Source organism: Aphelocoma coerulescens, chromosome 10 (genome assembly GCF_041296385.1).
Source record: "Aphelocoma coerulescens isolate FSJ_1873_10779 chromosome 10, UR_Acoe_1.0, whole genome shotgun sequence".
Lineage (NCBI taxonomy): Eukaryota > Metazoa > Chordata > Aves > Passeriformes > Corvidae > Aphelocoma > Aphelocoma coerulescens.
The window spans coordinates 21,044,741-21,063,972 of record NC_091024.1 but is presented as its reverse complement, the minus strand read 5'-3'; the positions used below and the strand labels follow the sequence as shown (position 1 = coordinate 21,063,972).

The following is a 19,232-nucleotide window of genomic DNA, read 5'->3' as shown; positions in this document are numbered from 1 at the left end:
TGGATCCAGGGCTTTTGTGGAAAGGGAGGTGGTAAAGTATCATGAGAAAGGCTGGTCAGGAGGGATGGCAATCAGGTTAGCTCAGAGGGGATCAAGCTGTCTTGTCTGCAGTACTCGCATGCTTTGGGATGTCTGCCCGTGTGCTGAGGCTTTTCCATCATGTTCACAGCTGGATGGGTCAATGCCAGAAAAATTTCCAGCTGAAATGTGCCTGTTTCTGTCTCTGTAACAGAGCAGGCACAACTGGATGATGAGCTGTGAGTCTGTAACTGGGATACCCCGAGGCAGGGCCACTGCTCCTGCTCCAGCAGGAAGGTGTTCTCAGCTCAGCTGACACATCCTGACAGAACTTTCCCAAGGTGACAGGGTCTCACATGAGCCCTGCCAACTTCCCACAGCCCAATTCAGGAGACACTGCTGATGGATGGTGGCAGCAGTGGGGTTCTACCCAGCAGCAGAACCCACAGAAAGGAGCCGAGGTTTTGGTCTGTGCATGTTTCCAGCCTCGGGGAGCAGCCCACCTCCACCTCCAGCTCCAGCTCCCTCCCTCTCCTCTCCATTTGCAGGTCGCTGCTTCCAAGGACCCAGTGGCTGATGCAACCTGCAGCAACGATGTTGAATTTGGTTGTGGTTCTGGTGGGGACATGGACCTTGGGGAGTAAGTGCGATTTTGGGGAAGGGAACCCAAGGGGAGATCCTGGGTAGCTGATGCCCCTCTGGGGAATTTCCTCTGACCCACAGGGCATCATATCAGAGCAACTTGATCTGGTGGAAGGTGTGAATGGCATGGCAGGGTGAATGGAACCAGGTGTTTATGGTGCCTTCCAACCCAAATTCTACGATTATATGATTCTATGATGCAGTTTGTGAGGAGATAAGAAAAAATTGGAGCCAAGTGCAGGTTGAGAGACTGCACTACTGCAGCTGAGATGAGTACACAGCTTGTAAGCAGGAACTGGAAGTCTTTGCTAGTATTAGCAAAGCAAAAAGTAAAAGTAAAAGCAATCAAAATTAACATGAAGGAAATAAGGCTGATGCTGACACAAGAGCACAACTCCAGCGCCAAGATCTTTCCTTGGCTCATGTGGACATTGTAGGAGTCAGAAGTAAGGAGAGGTTTCTGATCCAGTGAGAGAGAAAGAGGAAAGGAATGTCTTTTGGGATTAGACTGGTGGTGGCCACAAATTGATCTGGGCACATCAGGATCACAAGCACAAATTTCTAATTTTAGCTATTGTCCCTCAAAAGTACTGCAAAACTTGTCTAAAAAACTGCATATTTGGGAAGTTGCAGAAAGAATATGGGAAAAGAACACAATATAAATATAATTCTCTAGTGGTGGTGCTTGTTTCATGCTTTTTTCTTGCTGCTCATCAAGTGGGTCCTGTCTCTTCCAGGAGCCCAGGAGAGCATCTCCTGGGAGGTCCAGCGCTACGACGGCTGGTACAACAACCTGCTGCACCACAGCCATGGCTCCGTGGGTGAGTGCCAGGCCTGGGGACAGGAATGGTGGGATGGGGTGAGGCGAGCTGCCCCTTGCCCATCTGGCTTGCTTTGTGGCTGAGACAGAAACCTTTCTGACCTGAGCCTGAACCAGGCAGGTGAGCAGACAACGCCACCTCCCACGGCCCTCAGACCACTGAAGCTAAACCTCTAGACCCCAGAAGCACCTGAGAGCCCTGATAGAGAAGTGTGGAGGGGCCAGGCAGCCCGTGTCCGGGCATTGCCACCTTTAGCTGCTGCCCAGGCACAACCTGCAGGTCATGCTGGTGTTGGATCTGTCCCAGAGCAAAGCTGTGCCTTTCTGAGATCACTCAGAATATCCGAGGCAGGGAGGACCCAGCTCTTTCCAGCAGGCGTTTCTGTGATGGTCAGGGATCCCAGTGCTGCAAAAAACCATCTTTAGCCAAAATCAGCATGCAGTTCAACCAGGATTCAACACAAGGTGGAAGAGTTCATGGTCTGGGAATGCTGAACCTATTGATTTTCTGCCCTGCACAGAGCGGATACTGTGTACTGGTTGGTACTGGGAGAGGCATTCGGGATTTCCCTCTGCCAGAGGTGAACTGCTTCCTCATGCCTACAGCCAGCCCATGGGCTCAGCTCCAGATATCCCTGAGCCAGGGGCCAGGATGGATCAGGCAGGATCTGAAACACTGAAGTTTCCGAATCCTCATTCCTGGCAGCCCAGGTTGGCCACTGCTCTGGCAACGCAGTGGCACAAGGTGGAGCAGCAGCTGCACAGCTTCCTCCGAGTCCAAAGGGCTCTCCCACATGACGTGTGTCACCAGCCCTTTGGTAACACCAAAGCCTGCCAGGGAAAACCAGCCCTGGCAGATCAGGTCTTCCTCTTCTAGAGCAAACAGGTCAGACCTTAACTTTTGGAAACCAACACATGGAAACTAAGCCACAAACTAAGGCAGGAATTCAGGATTTCCCCCAGCTCTGGGGAGCACCAGCAAATGGAGCCCACCACACTGGTGACAAGCCAGTGAGAAATGCCCTCCTGCCTCTGGGCTTCTCAGTTTTGGGACCAGCAGTGCATGCAAGGTCAGGGTGTTTCTCTCTCATCTTTGCACTTGTCTTGCTGCCTCTCTGGCTGTTTCCTCTCCTATTTCCTGCGGTGCTGGCAAACACCACAGGCGTGTAGGATTGCACAGTCAACATGGAACGTCAGCATTGCTCCAGTTACCCACTGGAGCACCACCCCTGACCTCCAGGAGGCAACAGGGATGCACATAGACGAGAGAAGGACAAGTGGAAGAGAGGAAGATGGAGGATCCCTCCTGGGTTTAAGATGACTGATCCCTGTGTTGCAAGTTTTGGGTGATGACACCAAAACTTGCATGTTCTTGGCCACTCTGAGAACCTGTGCTATCCTCTGACCCTCTTCTGGGACCTGCACATGTATCTGTGTATCCCACTATGGCTGTGCCACCCACTGGGTACCACAGAACCCATTCCATGTTTTTTGGCGCTGCAGGGGCCAGGCTGCTGCGTCTCCTGCCAGCCAACTACGCAGACGGCGTCTACCAGGCCCTGCAGGAGCCCCACGTGCCCAACGCTCGCCAGCTCAGCAACGCGGTGGCACGGGGACCCTCGGGGCTGCCCTCCCGCAGGAACACAACCGTCCTGGCTGTCTTCTTTGGTAAGACCTGGGGCCTGACACTGGCTGGAAAAATGGTGGTTTGGGTGGAAAAGTGTTGGTTTCTCACACACCCAAGGCCGTGCATCGGAGTGCTCCTCACCCTCCATAGCAGACCCACATGTGGAGATCAGCCCCACAAAGCCTTGGGTACCACTGTACCACATCACTGTGCAGCCAGGAGAGTTTGTGTGGATTTTCGGTGACCTTTGCCAGCTGACCCAAGTGCTGATATTTGTCTGTTGGGAACTTCCTCATTTGTTTTAGCAGTGGAGTTGCCCCACGGCAAAAACACCGGCCAGGACCGATAAGAGCCGTGCTGGGCTGAACTGCTGTAAGTTGGAGCAGTTTTTTCTGTCTCCCAGGAGCTCAGTGGGGTCTTAGGTCTCCAGGCCCAGAGATGTCTATCTCTGGGAGATCACAAAATCCCAGAATGTTTGGGTTGGAAGGGACCTCAATGGTCATCTTTTTCCACTAGGCCAGGTGTCTCCAAGCGCTGTTCAACCTGGCCTTGATCACCCTTGCTGCACATGGTGGTCCCCTCAGCCCACCTACAGCTGCCCACACTGATGTCCTGCTTCAGGTGGACAGTCCTCGCAGCTGCTGACCATGCTTTGGTCTCTGCCAGGTTTCCATGTGCTCTTGGACATCCTGGAGACGGAGAAACCTGGCTGCCCTGCTGAGTTCCTCAACATCTACATCCCATCTGGAGACCCAGTGTTTGACCCTGCTGGCACTGGACGTGTGGTCCTGCCCTTCCAGCGCGTGCGCTGGGCAGCAGAGACGGGGCAGAGCCCCAACAATCCCAGGGAGCAGGTAGGTGTGGTCTCCTCTGCTCTTTCCCTTTCATCTAAATTCTTCTTCACCCACCATCAGGGTCTGTAGCAGCCAAGATAATTTGCAAAAGTAAAATGAGACACCACTATTTCCCTAAAAAGATGCAACTCTCTAGTGTTTGAACCAATGAAACGAACCCAAAGTCAACCTCCAAGTTACACACTGAGCAACACTGGTGGTTGCTCAAGGTCAAAGAATTTCCTGGACAAAGAAAAGGTAATTAGGTCAGTTAATTATTGCACACTGTTTTAGGCACCAAGCTCTATCTTTAATAATGTATCACAAAGCTGAGCTGGCGCTACCATAAAGTTGTAATGCTTCCCTGAATTTCAGTCATTTTGGAAAATAAATCCAGGTTTTCCCCCAATTTCTCTGGATTTTGCTGTTCTGCTTGTGTTCCCCAGATTCCTTTCATGCTGGAGATCTTCCCAGCCAAACTCACCAAAGTGAAATACCCCCCTGAACCTTTCACGTGACCAATCCTGAAGAGACCAGTTTATAAAGTCATGTTTTTATCAGCATTTAAAAGCTTTAAAAAATGGAAGCTCCAGCATGTTTTCAGAATGAAAAGGATGTTTCCATGCAAATATTTGGCAGGGGGTATACTCAACATGCTGCCAGGACAGCAGGACTTCCTGCTGCGAGGTCAGCTCTGGTGTTCCCAGTTTCCCAAGAGATGGGTTTTGTCTCCTTCCAGCCTACATAGGGACTCATAGATGTCTGCTTCTGGCCATAGTCAAAGTAATTGGGGAAAAAACAACCCCAAATGTACTTTTGAAAAGCCTGGACCTGGTCTTTTTCTCTGCCTGGCACTAATTCCCAAAGTTTGCACAGAGATTGTCTGTGTATTTGTCTGCTTCCCGAGAGCTCTTAAAACAGGGTTAAAACAGGCTGCTTTGCAAGAACCAGAGACAGACTAGGGCTTTCCAGACCTCTTTTTTACACCTTTCCAGGGAAATCCTGGCACCTCTTAATGCCTATTCCCTGTGCCTGCCCTAGACCAACGAGGTGACAGGCTGGCTGGACGGCAGCTCCATCTACGGCTCCTTGCACTCCTGGAGCGATGCCCTGAGGAGCTTCTCGGGGGGACAGCTGGCATCGGGGCCCAACAGGAGCCTCCCGAGGCAGACGGACGGGAAGGTTCCCATGTGGAAGGCACTGGATCCATCCACGGGACAGGGTGGTCCCCAAGGGATCTACGGTAATGGTGGCATTTAAATAGCTTTCCATCCCTGATTGGGAGCAGGGGGAGAAGGAGGTCCCTGGAGCTGAGCCCAGAGGGGTCCCCAGGAAAGGGAAAGGGCAGGAGATGCAGGGAGGCAGGACACATGGGTCAGGAGGCTGTGGGAGAGCAGCAATTTCCCCAGGGGGAGGAAGATTTGAGCCCCAGTGAAGACATCCCAGCAAGGACACACCAGAAACTCCAGAGGCCACGTGCCCAGGAGGCAATGTCAGAGACCAGCTCTGATCCCAGGTGAACTCCTCTGGGGAAAAGGGCTGCTGCTGATACAAGCTCGCTCAGCTTGCTTTGAATTCCTCACCTGCCCAACCCTTCATCCATGCTGGGGGCCCCGTGCTGCTTCTCACTTGCTCAGGTTGCTGGTCTGCCTGGGGAGGAAGGAAGGGCAAGGGGGCAAGGGGACACTGGGCTGCATCCACAGGGCTAGGTGTGCTCCTCCAGCCATGGGCACAGCTAGACCCAGTGGTGACATCCCCTGCTGATGGTCATAGTGGCTCTTGCAGACCTGGGGAGTGCCTGGGGGAACGAGAACCCCTTCCTGCAGGCTGAGAGCATCGCCTGGTTTCGGTACCACAACCAGCTGGCCAAAGCACTGGCCCAGAAGCATCCTGCCTGGTCCGATGAGGATCTCTTCCAGCACGCTCGCAAGAGAGTCATCGCCACTTTCCAGGTGAGGGACGGGACCCCCCAGCTCTGCTGGGACCCCCAACATCCTGCATGGCTCTGGCCCTGACCCAGCTTCCCTCTTCCCTAGAGCATTGTTCTGTATGAGTGGCTGCCAACCCTGCTGGGCACACAGGTCCCGGAGTACCAAGGTAAGGGGTAGGCAGACAAAGGAGTATTGGAAGCAGGGATAGGGGGACCAGGGGAGCTGGTGGGTGGGGAGGGAGAGGGAGCTTGGCCCCTTTTCCCTCCAGCTTGGCTGCTGCCCCACAGGTTACCAGCAGCACCTGGACCCCAGCCTCTCTCCAGAGTTCGTGGCGGCTGCGGGGCAATTCCTGGCCACCATGGTGCCTCCAGGTGTTTACAAGAGGTAGGAGCAGCCCGGCAGGATTATGGGACTGCAGTGCCTGTGTCAGGGGAGGGAATACCCGAGCTGGGTTGGTGGCTGGGAATGGTCTTTGTTGGGATGGTCTCTGTCCCTTCCCTATGTCCTGCCCTTGGCTGAGACAGCCAAGCCCTGTCAGCTCCAGGCAGCCCTGGGAGGGTCCAGTTCTTCTCTGTTGTTCCAGAGACACCAAGTGCCGGTTCCAGAACGTGTCTGTCTCCAGTGGCTCGTTCCCAGCAGTGCGGCTCTGCAACAGCTACTGGAGCAGAGAGGTACAGGGGAGGGAGCAGGGGGGTCCTGAGGATGTGGCAGGCTGGCCAGGGGGCCTCATGTCTTGCTCTGTGTTGTGGGGGACCTCACAGGGGTCTGAAAGGGAAATTAGGTGCAGAGTATGACAGCCAGACAAGGGGTGAGAGATCCTCCCCATCCAGCATCCCCAACCTTCAGCTGTGTCAGGCTCAGACCTCAAGGCTGAGCTGATGTGGAGAAAATGAGCCTGGAAGAAGTCCCTGATTCCCCTGAACTATGGGTCTGCACCCCTGGGGGCACCAGTTCAGGGTTGTGGGGCTACTCCCTCATGCAAGAGGAATCACTTGCTCTTCCCATACCTCTCAGAGGCCTGGGCTGCAGCAGGCAGAAGATGTGGACAACCTCCTGCTGGGGATGAGCTCACAGATTGCAGAGCGGGAGGACAATGTTGTGGTGGAAGATCTTCGAGGTCTGTACTGCAGCTGTGCCTTAGGGGGGGACCCCTACGCCTGAGGCTGTGCCGGGGCCAAGCTGGGGAGGCAGGGCCCATTGCCTCCTCCAGCAGCACCCAACCACATGCTTCAGCTTCAGCCTTGTTAATGGAGGTGCATTGTCCATGGGACCATTCTGGCAAGGCCATGGAGGTATCTCCATGTTTGGCACAGCCCATGGCAGAGGACAAGGCCGGGCCAGCAGCTGTGGTGGTTGGAGCAGCTCCTCTGGCTCTGCCTTGCCATCACCATGGCTTCAAATCCACCCACAGATTACTGGTATGGGCCCCTGAAATACTCCCGCACCGACTACGTGGCCAGCTGGGTTCAGCGAGGGCGAGACCTTGGCCTGCCAACCTATAACCAAGTCCGGGAGCGATTTGGGTTGAAACCTCTCCAAAACTGGTCAAACCTTGCCTCACACCTGGAGCCACAGGTAACAGTGAATTGGTCTGGGCAAGGAATGTATGTGGGCCAAAGGATGATGGGACATTCCAGGCAGGAACTGAATTCTGCAGCATCATAGGAAGAGGGAGATCCGTGCATGTCCTGCCCTGGCTGATTTTCATGCCTGCAGGGGGGTAGCTGTGTAATTTTCATTCTTGCATTGGGGTAACTGTGTAATTACACGGCATGAATAAACCATCCTGCCCCAGTGCTAAACTCCTGTGCCCCCAGGCACTCTGCTCCTCCTGAAGCTGAGATGCTCTGGGAGCAATGCTCAGTCGCTGGAGTTCAAGTCATGAGCTTGAGGCATTGTGAGGCTCAGCATCCTCCCAGCCCACAGAAGTGTGTGATGCCTGGGAAATGCACATTCCTTACACCTCCTAAGGCTTGCCAGGACTTTCTGATGCCCTGGCAGAATTCCCTCACATGTGGTGGGGGTTTCTCACCAGGTCCTGCAGAACGTCGCTGCCCTGTATGCCAACAACATGGCTGGGCTGGAGCTGCTCCCTGGAGGCATGCTGGAGGCTGATGGCTCCCTCTTCTCTACCATCATCTTGGACCAGTTTGTGCGCCTGCGTGATAGCGACAGGTTTTGGTTCGAAAACACCAAGAATGGGTAATGGCCTTGTCCCTATCTGGTAGCTGAGCAGCTACCAAACCCCAGTAACACATGGAAACTGGGGCTGGAGGAAAAAGCATCCTCCAGCTTCCTCAGTTCCCTCCTGTTGCTGGTCAGTGACACCTGGGGCCACCACTTGTCTCCACGTCCTTTTCCTCAGGCTGTTCACGGAGGAGGAAATCAGGGAGATCCGTAACACCACCTTTCACAGTGTCCTGACTGCTGTCACCTACGCCAAATCCACAGACCTCCAGCCCCACGTGTTCGTCTGGACAGAGGGTGAGTGCACCGTGCAATGGGAGGGAGCAGGGAGGGAATGGCTGCAGCAAGGCAGCAAGAAAAGCAGAGTCATCCCAGTGACAGAGCCAGCGACTCAGTGACGCAGGGAACACATCAGGTTTGGAGTTTCTCAAGCCTCACACTTGCTATGACCCTAAACCAGCAAAATGGGCACAAAATGCAAGGGTTGCTTGTGAGCAAGACGTTGATGCATGATGCAGGTGTTGAAAGAGAGCTGAAGTGCAGGCATGATCCCAAGGGGAAAATCCCTACTACTGTGCTTGGCAATATGCCTTTTCCTCTTGGAATCTTGCCACACTCTTTCCATTTACTGTAAGCATTTCATCTGGGTCACGTTCCAGCCCTTGTTCCCTTGGCGTGTATTCCTTGTAATCACACCAGGAGGTCTCCCTGGATTTGCAGCATCCAGATGAGCAGAGGCTCTGAGCCCCAGTTTGCTGTGGCTCAGGGTGCCCCTTGGCCAGCCCATCCCATCAGGAGATGGGCTCCAGAGCACTAGAGTCCAGTTCTGTGCTTGGTTTGCTGTGGCAGGCAAAGGTTGAACCCAAACCCAAAGGCTGTCTCCAAGATCTGGAGTTTGACTCAAGCACCCCAATTTTGCAGTGCTCCCTGAGTCACTCAGCCACAAACCCTATCAACATCTTAATGCAGAAGTTCCTAGGGGCGATGCAGGTGAGCTGGGTACAAGGTCAATGACACTCACAGCTTGTTTCCCCCTTGCAGGGGACCCATGCCCCCAGCCCCAGCAGCTGACAGCTCAACACCTGGCCAACTGCACGCCCATGATGGTGCTGGACTACTTTGCAGGCAGCGGCGCAGGCTTTGGGATCATCATTGTTGTCCTCTGCTGTCTGCCCCTGGGTTTGTCACTCTGTTTCTTAACCCTTCTCCTCTTTCACCTCTCCACCAGAGAAAGGGGCTGGGTGCCCATGGACAAAGCACCTCCCAGCAGGAGCTGCGGAGTCACGGTCACTCCTGAGGTCCTTGGGCACCAGGAGGGAGCCGAAAGTGGGAAGGAGCTTTGTGACCTCTCATGCCTCCTTCTCCCGTGTGTCCCCAGTGACTCTGTTCGTTGCCTGGGTTGTTGCTGCTTTCCGCAAGAGAGATTTCAAGAAGCTGCAGAGGAAGCAGGGCACCAGCGTGCGCAGGGAGGTGTCCAGCGAGGCCATACACGGTGAGGGGGCACTTTCAACCCTGCGGTGGCACCTGGTGGTGCTGCTGCAGTCAGGGCACACACTGAGGCAGGGCTGGGCCTGGGGCTTATACCCAGATGGGATGTAAGGAGGAACTGTTTCCCCAGGAGCATAGTCAAGCAGTGGAACAGGGAGCCCAGAGAGGTTGGTAGCCCATCCTATCCAAGACTTGACCCGATAAAACATTGAGCAGACTGACTTGTGGCTGATCCTGCTTTGGGCAGGAGGTTGGGCAAGATACCCTTCCAGCCTGAGTCCCTTCCAACCTGAGTTATCCTATGCCACTCTAATTCCAGTCCTCCCCAGATCACACCATGCCTGAAGGAAACCTGTGTAGAGCAATTTCACCAGTAGATCCAGGAGAGGGACTGTATCTCCTTGCTCTGCACACTGGAAAAATCCTTCCTCCCTGCTCCACAGTCTGTACTCCTCCTGTGTCCATGTGCTTGAGCTCTGCACTTAGGAGATCATCATTATTCCTTTAAGATGAGCCTGGTTATGAAATCACTCCCAAACTGCCTCTTGAAGGAGGTTCTGGGATTAGTAGGAGCCTTTCCAGCTGAGTCCTGTGCTCTCTCCCACCAGCCTTGGAGTGGCATGGGCCCAAGACAGACAGCTCTCCTGTCTACATTCAGCTCCAAGCTGACAAAGTGCTCAAAGTGCTGGATAGCAGAGGGTCTGTGCTCCGGAGCATCAACCTGAAAGCCCACCAAAGAGTGGAGGTGATCCTCTCCAACAACAAAGGGAACAAAGCTCTGCTCCTGAAGAGCCCCAAGGACTATGACCTGGTAAGTACCATGGTGCATGGGGTATGACACCTTCTTCTGGACCCTCCACAGTCCTCTGCACCACTCAGCTGGGGGCACTGGGAGCAGTGTAAGGCCTTGAAGGGAGGTTGTGGCCTCCTGAGAACCACCAGGTCCAGCAAATACCATGGAGCTGAGCCTCTGATGATCACGGCCAGTTGGTGGGTCCTTTGCAGGTGCTGCTCTTCAGTGAGGAGGCTGAGAGGACCATCTTCATTGGGAAGCTAGGAGACTATTTGAAGGAGAGCAGATTTGACCTGCATGTGTCTGAGATGAAGGAGCAGAGCCTGATGAAACGGGCAGTCACCCAGGAGCAGAGAAAACAAATTCTGGAGACTTTCTTCAGGCACCTGTTTGCTCAGGTGTGTAGAGGTGTAGCAAGCCCTGATGCGTGGGGGAAGGTATTTCTGTATTGATTAAGCAAAGAAAGTTGGGGCTGGTGCTCTCTCTAAGAGCTGGTAAGCCACACACAAGGAAGCTGCCAATACTTCCAGGTCTGAGGGACATTTTCCTTTGCAGAAGACAAAGGGAGATCTGCTGCAGTGATACAAGTGCCTAAAGTGGCAAAGAGACTTTTGGGTGGTGTATCAGTCTCCAGAGTGGTCAGTCGTGTGGAGTGTGAAAAGTCACACCGTGTAGGAAAGACACGGGACTTTCCCCATGGTATCTGCCACGAGTTTTGTGCCAGGGAGCCACCAGTCCTTGTGCAATAGGTCAGAAAGGAAACACCAGCCTTCTGCTCTGCCATCACTCACAGGATTTCTTTTGTGGGACACAACCTGCAGGTGCTGGAAATTGACAGATCCGATGCCGGGGAGCTCAACCTTGAATCTTCACAGAAGGCAAGGGAGGCTCTAACATGTGAGCTGACCAGGGCTGAGTTTGCTGAAGCCCTGGGGCTCAAAGACCACTCCATGTTTGTGGAGTCCATGTTCTCCCTGGCTGACAAAGACGGCAATGGCTACATCTCCTTCCGGGAATTCCTGGACATCTTGGTGGTCTTCATGAAAGGTGGGAGCTGGAGCTGGTTAATGCCTCCATCTGCTGCCCTTGGTCCCATTTCTAGGCTCTGTCAAAGTGGAGGACAAGATTCACCCAGCAGATCAACCTATAGGCATTTAAACCTGCTACAGATTTAAATTCCCTTCACTCAGGACAGCTTCAGCTTGAGTTATGGGCATGACAATGTAATTGTGTTTTCTGGAAGATGGCTCACAAGGGGAGCTGTCTGCCAGCACCACAGACATGTCTGCCCTGTCTCCTGAAAGGGCTGTGCATCCTGTACTTGAGAGATCATAGCAACCGTGTCTGATATCTGATTCTCCCTAAATGACCCCTGAAAAGGTGGATTCATAGGTGGAGGTGTTGAATGCCAGATTCAATCAAAACAACTCCCAGAGAAATCATTGCTGTGCAAAAGCACACCTTGTCTTTGAAAAATAATGTGCAAGAAAGAATATGTGATCAATATTTCACCTTGCACTTGAGAAATTGCAGAAAGTGAGGCTTCACTGCTGTAGGTCCAGACATTCAAAAATGACATATTGAAAACATCTTTGTTGATGAAAATAGGATCTTGTTCTTACTTTGCCTCTCTCCCTCCCCACAGGGTCCCCAGAGGAGAAATCCAAGGTGATGTTCAGGATGTATGACATTGATGAGAATGGGTTCCTCTCCAAGGAGGAGTTTCTGAGGATGCTCAGGTACTCTTCCTCCTCTCTCCTAATGTTTCACAATGTTTATAGGCATGTCTTCAGAAGCAGCTCCCAGTTTCTGTGCTTCAGGCCCCATGAAGACCATGGGCTCAACACTTGCAACCAAGAGCCCATTTCTCCCGTGAAACTGGTCTGGGACTCTGCCCTGTGTTATTTGAGGGACTCAGCTGGTGTTCCCATCTTGCCTTCTCCAGGTCCTTCATCGAGATCTCCAACAACTGCCTGTCAAGAGAACAGGCAGAGCAGGTGACCGAGTCCATGTTTCGGGCCTCGGGGTTTCAGGACAGGGATGAGCTGACATGGGAGAATTTCCATTACATGCTGCGGGACCACGACAGCGAGCTTCGGCTCACCCAGCTCTGTGTCAAAGGTCAGTGGGCACGAGCACTGGGACGCCCCTGGCCCTGCAAGGCTGGAGGCAGGGGCAGCACCCAATATGGAACTCTCAAATCCTGGCTCATCCATCTCCCCCAACCCAACTGCAGTAATGGGGCATCAGCTGTTACTTCATGTGTGACATGTTTGGGCCAGTTCTGAGCTTTTCCCTGCCCACAGGAGATTCCTAACCTTTGTCTTGCACCTTCTGAATGGCTATTTGTCCTTTTGTCTCCTCAAAGGTGTCCCTGAAGTGTTCAAGCAAAATCTGCAAAATTGTGTCTCCTTCATAAAAAAGAAAGAGCCAAAAGGGTAAGGTCCCTTCCTTAGTGTCACTGTTGCTATTCCTTCTCTTTCTGCCCTGGCTCACATCTATCCTTCACCCCAGGCCTTCCAACAGTTGCTCCCACCAGATGTTGAAACTCCCAGCGCTGGGGAAGGGGTGGGAGGTGCGCACTGGGTGCTGCAGTGGGGCTGCCATCCTCCTCCCCAGGCACAGCCAGAGGGGAGGAATTGCCTCCTGTAGAGCCCTGTTGCATCCTCTGTGTGGAGATGGGAGTCCTGCCTTGCTTGTCAGAGGGAGGGGTTATCTTGGACTGAATCCAGACCATGTGCAATTAAAGTTAATGCAAGCAGGCTTGTGGGAAAAAGCTGGACACATTCCCAGCTGAGCTCGAGACAGGAAGTGGAGAAAAGGGGAAGATTTTGGCAAGCACTTCTGGCAAATAGAGCTTTGGGCTAGACACAGCTCTATTTCCACAGAACCATCTCAGAGGAGAAGAAAGACTCAAATCTGGACACTGTGAGTCACCACACGGAGCGAAAAGGCCAAGAACTGAGGAAGAGACCAGGAAGAAAGTGAGTCCCCTCACTGGCTGTGTCTCTGGGGCTTGGGCTCAGCCTGTTTGCTGTTTCTCACATCTCCATGTCAGACTGGGTAGTCCTCCAGTCAAATGACACTACTCCCAGGAGGCACTCATTGGCCAAGGAACTACAGAAACAGTCCCATCTTGGCAGGACAGTGCCGTATCTGGGTCTGGGTGATGTACCTCTACAAAAAAAAAAAAAACAAACAAATGAAGTGGCCAACTCCAGAGGCTGGGATAGTGGTTTTTAGAGAGGGGTCTTGTCTGACAGTTCCTGCCTGTGCTCCTCTGCCCCTTGGGATGCTGCTGGTTCACCTGGGCTGCCTACAAGAGCTGCAGGAGAGAATTTGGTCCTCCCTGCTAGGGCAGAAGCAAGTATTTCTTCAAGGAAGTAGCTCAGCTGTTGTTATTGACGGCCAGAATATCTTGGTTTGCTGTAATTGCACCAATTAAGGAAATTCCCCCTTTGTGGGATAATTTTTGACAGTTGAATATTATTATGAAATTTTCTTTTACAATTCTTATCTACACTTTCATTTGTGAGTCACTCTCTCCACCTTTGTTATCAGCTTTTGAAGGCATTGTAGAGCAGGCTGACCTGAGATCACTCTCTCATGGTGTGCTCTGCAGGCCACCCCTGTCACTGATGTTCAGGGGAGATCATGGTGCTGTGGGAGGAAACCCAAGCTTGGGCCCTGAGCCATTCCTTGCCGGGAAAACCTCGCGGTGACACCAGCACTCCTGTATTTGCCAGGGCAAACCAGTACCAGCTGCGTCTGTACACAGAAGCACAACGGAAGAAGTACGAGAGGAACAGAGTTCAGCAAAAGATCCAGGAGTTCAAGCGCTTCGTTGAGAATTACCGGCGCCACATCGTCTGCGTCGTCCTCTTCTCCGCCGTCACCGCCGGCGTCTTCGCAGAGAGAGCCTACTGTGAGTGCCCACCCAGCCCCACTGTGGGCTCAAAGCTGGGGCTGCCTGGGGCACCATGGGGAGTTGTCCAGCACAGCTTTGGGCAACAGTGTCAGTCTTCCCCTAGAGTGACCAAGGGATCACTGAGGTTGGAAGGGATCTCTGGAAGGGCCTGGTCTAGGTCCCTGCTCAGAGCAAACCCTTTTCCAAAGCTGAATGAGACTGCTGAAGGCCTTGTCTAGAGAAGGTGTGAAGAGTTCCAAGGCTGGTGATTTCACCACTTTGCTGGGCCTCTGCTAGTTTTTGACCATCCTCCCTGTGGAGACCTTTTATTTTACATCAAACCTGAATTTTCTACAGTGAAATTTGTGCTCCTGCCTCACATCCTTCCATTGTGCATCCCTGAGAAAGACTTGCTCTGTTCCTCCATGTAATGCTGCAGACAGCCAGCTTTCCTGACCCATCTCCTCCAGCCTGAACAAGCCCATTTCCCTCAGCCTTTCCCTTACATGATGTCACCCAGCTCCCACCCATCCTAGTGGTCTCCACTGGACTCGTTCCAGTTTATGGACACCTCTTATATTGGATTCTCCAGCTGAGGCCACAGTCCCAAGGTGCAGATTTCCTGTTGGACATTCCCCTCCCTGGATCTCCAAGGTCACCCTGTCACCCAGCAGTTCTGGGTCGTTGTGCCCCTTTCCCCACACAAACCCATTCCTGGTGTCCTCTTTTTGGTGGAGTCACACGGGTGGCCGTCCCCTTGTTGCAGGAAGGCTCATGGCCCTCAGCACCAGGCACGTGACCCCTTCCACTCTCTCCCCCCAGACTACGCCTTTGCATCCCCCAGCACTGGAATTGCACAGACCACCTTCGTGGGGATCATCATCTCCCGGGGAGCAGCTGCCTCCATCTCCTTCATGTACTCCTACATCCTGCTTACCATGTGCCGCAACCTCATCACCGTCCTGCGGGAGACCTTCCTCAATCACTACATCCCCTTTGATGCCGCCGTCGACTTCCACCGCTGGATTGCCATGGCAGCCCTGATTTTCTCAGGTGGGTGGGCTGCTGGGGGATGTGCCACCCACAAGCAGAGGACCAGCTCATCACACCATGGCAGGACCAGGCAGAAGCCTAAAAACTTTGCAGAGACATAGATGCCTTGCACTGCAGAAGAGGAGGCATCTCTGGGTCCCTGGGGACATCAGCAGAGTCTGACACATCTCCATCCACATCAAGAGATGCTTTCTCTGTGTTTTTGTCTCTTACAGTGCTTCACACTGCAGGCCACGTAGTGAACGTCTACATCTTCTCAGTCACACCTCTCAGTGTGCTGTCCTGCCTCTTCTCCAGTGTCTTTACAAATGATGGGTAGGTGGAATTTAAAGCAGAGTCCAGACCAGGTGTCCTGGGCATGGACAGAAATGAAAATGGAAACCATTACTTCATTCTGGTCACTCTGCAGCGCAATCTCTTGTCTTTCTCCAGGTCACAGCTCCCACAGAAGTATTACTGGTGGTTCTTCCAGACTATTCCAGGTGAGAACACCTAACAGACAGACCTGCACACCTGTGCCCAGGATGGACAGCCCTCTGCCCAGCCCAGGTAGAGCCCCTGTGGGGCTGCCCTGTTCCTGCCCACAGGGCCTCCCCACTCTTCCTCTCACAGGCATGACAGGAGTGCTGCTTCTCATGGTCCTTGCTGTGATGTACGTGTTTGCCACCCACCACTTCCGACGCGTCAGCTTCCAGGGCTTTTGGATCACTCACCACCTCTATGTGCTGCTCTACATCCTGGTAAAGGATTTGGGCTGGAAGAGAGGGAGTGTGCCAATGCACTGCACACCTGTAGGTCAAGTCAGTGCAGCTGATGAGATGGAATAGCTGGGGTGGTCCCAAGGGAGATGGTGGCCCCAGTCCTGGCTCCCCATGCTGTTGAGCTTACACCAAATCATCCCTGGGGTGACGATCACCTTGCTAAAGGGTTCTGCTCCCTGCCCAGGTCATCATCCATGGCAGCTACGCTCTGATCCAGCAGCCCCGTTTCTATATCTACTTCATCATCCCGGCTCTTATCTACAGTGCAGACAAGCTGTACAGCCTGAGCAGGAAGAAGGTGGAGATCAGTGTGGTGAAAGCTGAGCTCCTGCCCTCAGGTACCACAACATCCCTGGCCACACAGCAGCAGCCCAGCCCAGGCTCCCTGCAAGAGCATCAGGGGCTGCAGCAATGCAGGAACATCAACTCCTCAACAGCTCCACCTTCCCCATCTCCCCACAGGTGTCACCCACCTGCAGTTCCAGCGGCCACAGGACTTTGACTACAAGTCCGGGCAGTGGGTGCGCATTGCCTGCGTGGCCCTGGGCACCACCGAGTACCACCCCTTCACGCTGACCTCGGCGCCGCACGACGACACGCTGAGCCTGCACATCCGCGCCGTGGGGCCCTGGACCACCCGTCTGCGGGAGCTCTACTCTCCTGAGAACCTGGGCCTCCTCGGCACACTGCCCAAGGTGAGCCCGGAACAGGATCTCAACCACGGGGACATCTGAGCCCAAGAGCATCTCAGCAATGGGTTGTGCCAAGCCTGAGGCTCTTCTCCAGTCCTGAGGGCAGCCAGGACCTTGGCAAGCAGAGACTTCTGCTAACGGCTGACTCCCTTCCAGCTCTACCTGGACGGGCCCTTCGGAGAGGGCCACCAGGAGTGGAACAAGTTTGAGGTGTCGGTGTTGGTGGGAGGAGGCATCGGGGTGACACCCTTCGCATCCATTCTCAAGGACCTGGTCTTCAAGTCATCCATAAACTCCAAGCTGCTGTGTAAGAAGGTAAGAGAAAGTATCTGAAAGATGAGCCCCCCTGAGAGGTTGGACTTGATGATCTCAGGGATCTTTTCCAACCTAATTGATTCTGTGATTCTGAGATCCCTCCTGCTGCTGCTGGCCTCTTTGGGGGTAAAATCCTCTGTGGAGTCCATGGACATTCATAAGGATGCTGGCCCCACTCTGAGCCTCATCCCAATGTGCCACAGATCTACTTCATCTGGGTGACACGCACCCAGCGGCAGTTTGAGTGGCTGACGGACATCATCCGGGAGGTGGAAGAGTTAGACAAGAACAGCTTGGTCTCGGTGCACATCTACATCACACAGCTGGCCGAGAAGTTCGATCTGCGCACCACCATGCTGGTGAGCCTGGACATCCAATGGGAAGGATGCCAGGCCGTGCCATGCCATGCCATGCCATGCCAGGCTGTGCAGGGCCACGTTGGGCTGTGCGGGGCCATCTGACGTGCACCAATCTCTCTTTCAGTACATCTGTGAACGGCATTTCCAGAAGGTGCTAAACAAGAGCCTGTTCACAGGGCTGCGCTCCATCACCCACTTTGGGCGCCCTCCCTTTGTACCCTTTTTCAGCTCGCTGCAGGAGGTGCACCCTGAGGTCAGTGTCCAGCTGGGAACAGGAGGAGGTGCACCCACTGGCCAGTGTGGAGGACTGGTCCCAGCCTGTCCCCAAGGTCCTGGAGACCTCAGTGGCATCTGCACCAAGAACAGGCCAGAAGGGGAATGAATCCTGCTTTCCCTCTGGTGCCAGGCTGAGCTGCAAGAGTCAGCAGTGCCCCGTACCAGCTAAACACCCCCTGCTTTTGCAGGACCCCAGCTGCAACCAGTGATCAGAGCTGGAGGGCTCCCATCCTTCCTCCACGGCCCTGGCATATCCATGGGGAGGTGACAACCTCTCCAAAAGCCTCTGGAGACTGAGACAGACTGCTCAGTCAGCATCCATGCCCCAAGCTGTCAGAGAGCAGGGGATCAAGGGGGGCTGGACTGTGGGGAGAACTGGTGCTGCAGTCTGACCCCTTTGGCTCCCTCCTTTTCCAGGTGCAGAAGATCGGGGTGTTCAGTTGTGGCCCGCCCGGGATGACCAAGAGCGTGGAACAGGCTTGCCGGCAGATGAACAAGAAAGACCAGACCTACTTTGCACATCACTATGAGAATTTCTGACCCTACCCCACACTGTTGCACCCTCTGGCTGCAGCCCGCATTGTTACACCCCAGCACCTAGCAGTGATGCTTCAGGTGGCCACGGTCCCAGGCCCCCACCCACCACCCTCCCCAGGGGAAAGCCATCCACAGCTGAGAGCAGGGATGCTGAGACCCGCAGAGCTGAGACCGCTGTGCCAGTAAAGCCTTGACATCCCAGCATTGCCCCACATGGTCCCAGTGTGAGCTCCTGAGCCCAGGGCATCCTGCTACCATCCACACATTCCTGCAGCCCCATGCCCATGGTCAGGCTGGTGTGTCCCAATCCAGAAAATTCACTCTTTGAGTTAAAACCAGCTCTGCCACTTTAATCCCACAAGACAGAGCTTGTGCTCTGCTGGGGGACTCAGGGAATGTCTCTGACCAGCTTTGGGGAACAGCTTGGTGCCCACACAACCTGAATTCACAGCACTTTGTTCCAAGTGTGGTGAACAGATGGGGTGAGGAGCCAGAGAGCTCCCCACTATCCCTCCTCTTGAAACAGCTTTCCTCACACACTCTTCAGTGCCTGCTTGTTAACTCTCCGAGCCTTCCCTGGGTTTGCATAGGGCCTTAGTTTTGTTTGCATTGGCTTCTTCCAGCAGTGTCACCATCCTTCAATCAGGGATCAGTTGTGCTTGTTTAAGGAATGCCTGGCTTTGCATCACAGCTGCTTTTGCAGGCTGTTGGTTGAGCTTAAATAAAGCTGATTGAAGTTTTAAAACACTTTTTTGCCTCCTGTAGTTGGGTCTTGGTCACCTGCAGACTTGTAATACGTGTGGCACAGTGCTGGCCTTGCTCCTGGCACAGAGCATTAACTCCAGCCCCCTGGGAAATGGGCTATGTTGGAGTGAGTTTCCCCTGCACTGGTGACGTAGGTGGGGTCAGGGATTACAGGCACAGCCCCACTGACTGTGGCCCCCAGCAACGCTCCCACAGTGTCAATGTCCCCAGCAAGACCTGATGAGGGAG

General features: G+C 53.9%; 1 protein-coding gene across 1 annotated transcript; it reads left to right on the top strand.

The window, feature by feature from the left end:
* The first annotated feature begins 579 nt into the window (after positions 1–579).
* On the top strand, positions 580–19,172 carry DUOX2 (dual oxidase 2). The gene is made up of 33 exons (XM_069026216.1): positions 580–658; positions 1,398–1,481; positions 2,984–3,148; positions 3,774–3,961; positions 4,982–5,183; positions 5,726–5,892; positions 5,977–6,037; positions 6,159–6,255; positions 6,455–6,542; positions 6,886–6,988; positions 7,283–7,446; positions 7,907–8,073; positions 8,237–8,355; positions 9,100–9,237; positions 9,437–9,550; positions 10,155–10,357; positions 10,552–10,737; positions 11,161–11,386; positions 11,985–12,078; positions 12,285–12,460; positions 12,708–12,777; positions 13,228–13,323; positions 14,086–14,264; positions 15,069–15,299; positions 15,515–15,614; positions 15,732–15,781; positions 15,912–16,039; positions 16,245–16,398; positions 16,523–16,755; positions 16,909–17,067; positions 17,271–17,426; positions 17,551–17,679; positions 18,120–19,172. Exons 1-33 carry the CDS (start codon positions 595–597, stop codon positions 18,240–18,242), a joined length of 4,614 nt encoding a protein of 1,537 aa, XP_068882317.1. The 5' UTR covers positions 580–594; the 3' UTR covers positions 18,243–19,172.
* The last annotated feature ends 60 nt before the right edge of the window (positions 19,173–19,232 follow it).